The sequence below is a fragment of the Mandrillus leucophaeus genome, unplaced genomic scaffold (genome assembly GCF_000951045.1).
Source record: "Mandrillus leucophaeus isolate KB7577 unplaced genomic scaffold, Mleu.le_1.0 Scaffold664, whole genome shotgun sequence".
NCBI classification, from domain to species: Eukaryota; Metazoa; Chordata; class Mammalia; order Primates; family Cercopithecidae; genus Mandrillus; species Mandrillus leucophaeus.
Window position 1 is genome coordinate 738,258 of NW_012107186.1, and position 3,190 is coordinate 741,447.

At 49.1% G+C, this 3,190-nt stretch overlaps 1 protein-coding gene across 1 annotated transcript in view; it reads left to right on the top strand.

Moving 5' to 3' along the window:
- Positions 1-3,190, top strand: part of LOC105554930 (ankyrin-1-like) — a 51,606-nt gene that overhangs the window by 4,846 nt on the left and 43,570 nt on the right. The window contains exon 5 of the mRNA XM_012001581.1: positions 1,056-1,178. Coding sequence (XP_011856971.1) covers positions 1,056-1,178 — 123 coding nt within the window. The remainder of the gene's footprint in view (positions 1-1,055; positions 1,179-3,190) is intronic.

A 3,190-nucleotide genomic window follows, 5' to 3' on the forward strand; every position in this document is an offset into this window, starting at 1 on the left:
GGGAGGCTGAGGCAGAAGAATTGCTAGAACCCAGGAGGTGGAGATTGCAGTGAGCTGAGATCGCGCCACTGCATTCCAGCCTGGGCAACAGAGTGAAACTCTGTCTCAAAAAATAATAATAAAAATAAATAATAAATAAGTAAGTAAATAAATAAATAAATAAAATGCAAAGTACTACCTGCCCCTACTGCTAGGACTGAGACCCCATTTGGATTAAGATGGTCTTGCAGTGGCAGAAATTCACAGCTAAAAGATCAGAGAGAATGGAGCAGTGTGGTGTGTGATAGGAAACAGAAGTAGGTGTGTGATAGGAAGCAAAGCCTCTGGCAGTGCACTTTAGAGGGGAAGTGAGGTATGTGGACCTGACTGGAATTTGCAAACTGGATGAGGGACCAGGCCCTCCGCCCCTTTTCTCATCCCTCCACCCAGAAATGCCAACATCCACATATCCACAGCCCAAAGGACATTGTAGTGGTTGTAACCAAGCATCCGCTCAGGCTGACCTTTGCATAGCAGGTTGAAAGTCTGAGCCCATTTTTTGATGCCAAGAGGTGGATGCAGCAAAGTCTGGGGGCAGGGTGAGGGTCCTGGTGTGAGAGTTGTTCGGGAGACAGGGTCTGGGACCTTCTTAGCACCACACCTCCAGAAGCAGCTGCACAGGCTCCAGCTGTGTTGCCCCAGCCCCCCATAGGCAGGGGGATTGCTCACTTTCTCCACCTGGGATGTGTTCTTGGGCTTGCAGAGATGCACACCTGGAGGCTTTCTTTGTTCTTGCTATGACTGGAGAATTGCAGATGTGTTTCTCTGCAGTGCAGTTCTCAGTGGAGGTGAATCACACCTTCAGAGGCCTTCCAAGGGTTAAGATTTTAGCTGTCAAAGGAATCCATTCAGCTAAAATGGGGACAACTGAACGTGTGTGAGACTTGAGCCAGGACTCATTTTCTGTGTGAAATTGGAAGATTTTGATGCCACCGGGGGAATAGCTATGTCCTGATTGGTCTCCCGTTGGAGAGGCCTTGGTGTAACTGCCTTGTCACTCTGCCTTCTCTCCTCAGAGCACCTCTTCGGTTCATTTTGGGCTCAGAGAGCAGCAAGCACTGAGGCATTATTTGCACTTTATTGACACCATTTCCGATCGGCTCAGCGCCAGTGACAAGTGGCTGTCAGCCCTGCTCGAGGTTGAGGGGAGGCTCCTGCCTCAGACTCAAGACTGCAGTCCTGGCTAAGCCTGGCCTCTCTTTCAAAGAGGATACTGCTGCAAGTTAGGCAATGAGTGTCAGAAGGGAACGAAAGACAGGATGCATCGAGCGCAAAGCCCCTTGCTGCTGGTTAATTCCCACAGCTGCCAGATGTGGCCCCGTTGGTCCCTGTCTTATGGTCTATGGCTGAGCAGGATAGGTAGCTGCGGGTGACTGCGCCTGGAAAGGAGCTGATCAGGGTTCTCTGAACCTCATTCTGGTTGCACAGGGCAGTTTGGTTTTGCTGTTGGCGGGAGAGTCCTGGTAGTGGGGGAAGGACTCCAGTGACTGAACCCATGCCTGCATGAAACCCATGAGTGCACCCAGCGGGACGATCCTGCATCTGCTTAATGTGCACAGGGCCAGCCTCTTAATGCTACTAGAGCTTTCTGCTCTTTAAAACACACATAAAAGCAAGCTGTTGTCCCGGGGTCATGGCAAGATAATTTGCTTTCAGCTTGAATCTTCTGAGCTGATGGACTGTGGTGGTGGTAACAGGGCAAATACTTATCCTTACATAAGTAACACACTTTCAAATAGTATGTTTTTGTGGAAAGAATGCATACTGTTTGCCATAATAGGAAGTAATTAAGTAGTGTAGAAAGAGGAACTCTTGGCTTATATAAGAGACGTCTGAATATTCAGGGCAGTTCCTTGTTGCATAGACTGTGCCTACTAATGTTCTATCATCATTATCATTACCATGTCTACAGGAAAGAAGAAATTTATATGTAAGAACACACACATGCATGCATACATGAGCCCCCTTATATGAATGCCAATTTTAAAATTTATTGTTTGCACTTTAGATGGCTGTGTCCAATGTACTTCCTGTGCATCTCCACATGTATATGGAGAGCTGGGCTGAAGGAATAGAATAATTTCATTTTAAAATCATGGTCCTTATCCACTCTGAACTGTAATCTATTGGCAGTGACAGCTATTAATCAAATAATGACATAAACAGATATGCATACCAAAAACTATGTTAGGAAGCATGAATGGAAGGCAGAGAGTATATGAGAGGACTTCCTTAGAGTCAGAGGTCAGAGAAGGCTACCATGAGGAAGAAACAGCTGAGCTGAGGGAGGAGCAGGGGCGAATGAGGTGAAGCGAGGGAGAATATGCTGGTCTTAGAGAGCAGCCTGTGCAAAGCCCCAGAGGCAGGGAAAGGAGCAGAGGGTTGAAGGAAGGCCAGAGTGGGCGCAGTGCAGACAGCACGAGAGGCCAGGCGAGGTGGAGCTGGGATCATGCTGGAGCTTACAGGTAGGGGCGAGAGTCACAACATTCAGCGACTGAGACAGGGACATAAAGATGGGAACAGGAGACACTGGGAACTATGGGTGGGGGAGGGCGGGAGGAGGGCATGGGTGGAAAAACTAACTATTGGGTACCGTGTTCACTACCTGAGTGACAGGATCATACGTCATCCAAACCTCAGCGTCATGCAGTACATTCGTGTAACAAACCTGCACAGGTAACCCCGAATCTAAACTAGAAGTTGAAATTATAAACAACTGGGACAGCGTGCCCCTGGGCCAGAGCAGTGTGTATGCATGCATGTGTGTGCTCACCAGCTGCACCAGACGTTAACCCTATAGTTGCTGACTGAAGGGAAGAGGCCTGGGTGGGGGACAGCAGCCAGAGCCGCAGGGATGGGGTACTTAAGAGCCTGCAGCAGGCCGGGCGCGATGGCTCATGCCTATAATCCCAGCACTTTGGGAGGCCAAGGTGGGTGGATCACCTGAGGTCAAGTGTTTGAGATCAGCCTGGCCAACATGGTGGAACTATTTAGTCTCTACTAAAATAAAAAAATTAGCCGGGCATGATGGCAGGCACCTGTAATTCCAGTTACTTGGGAAGCTGAGGCAGGAGAATCTCTTGAACCCAGGAGGCAGAGGTTGCGGTGAGCCGAGATCGAGCCACTGCACTCCAGCTTGGGCAACAGAGCA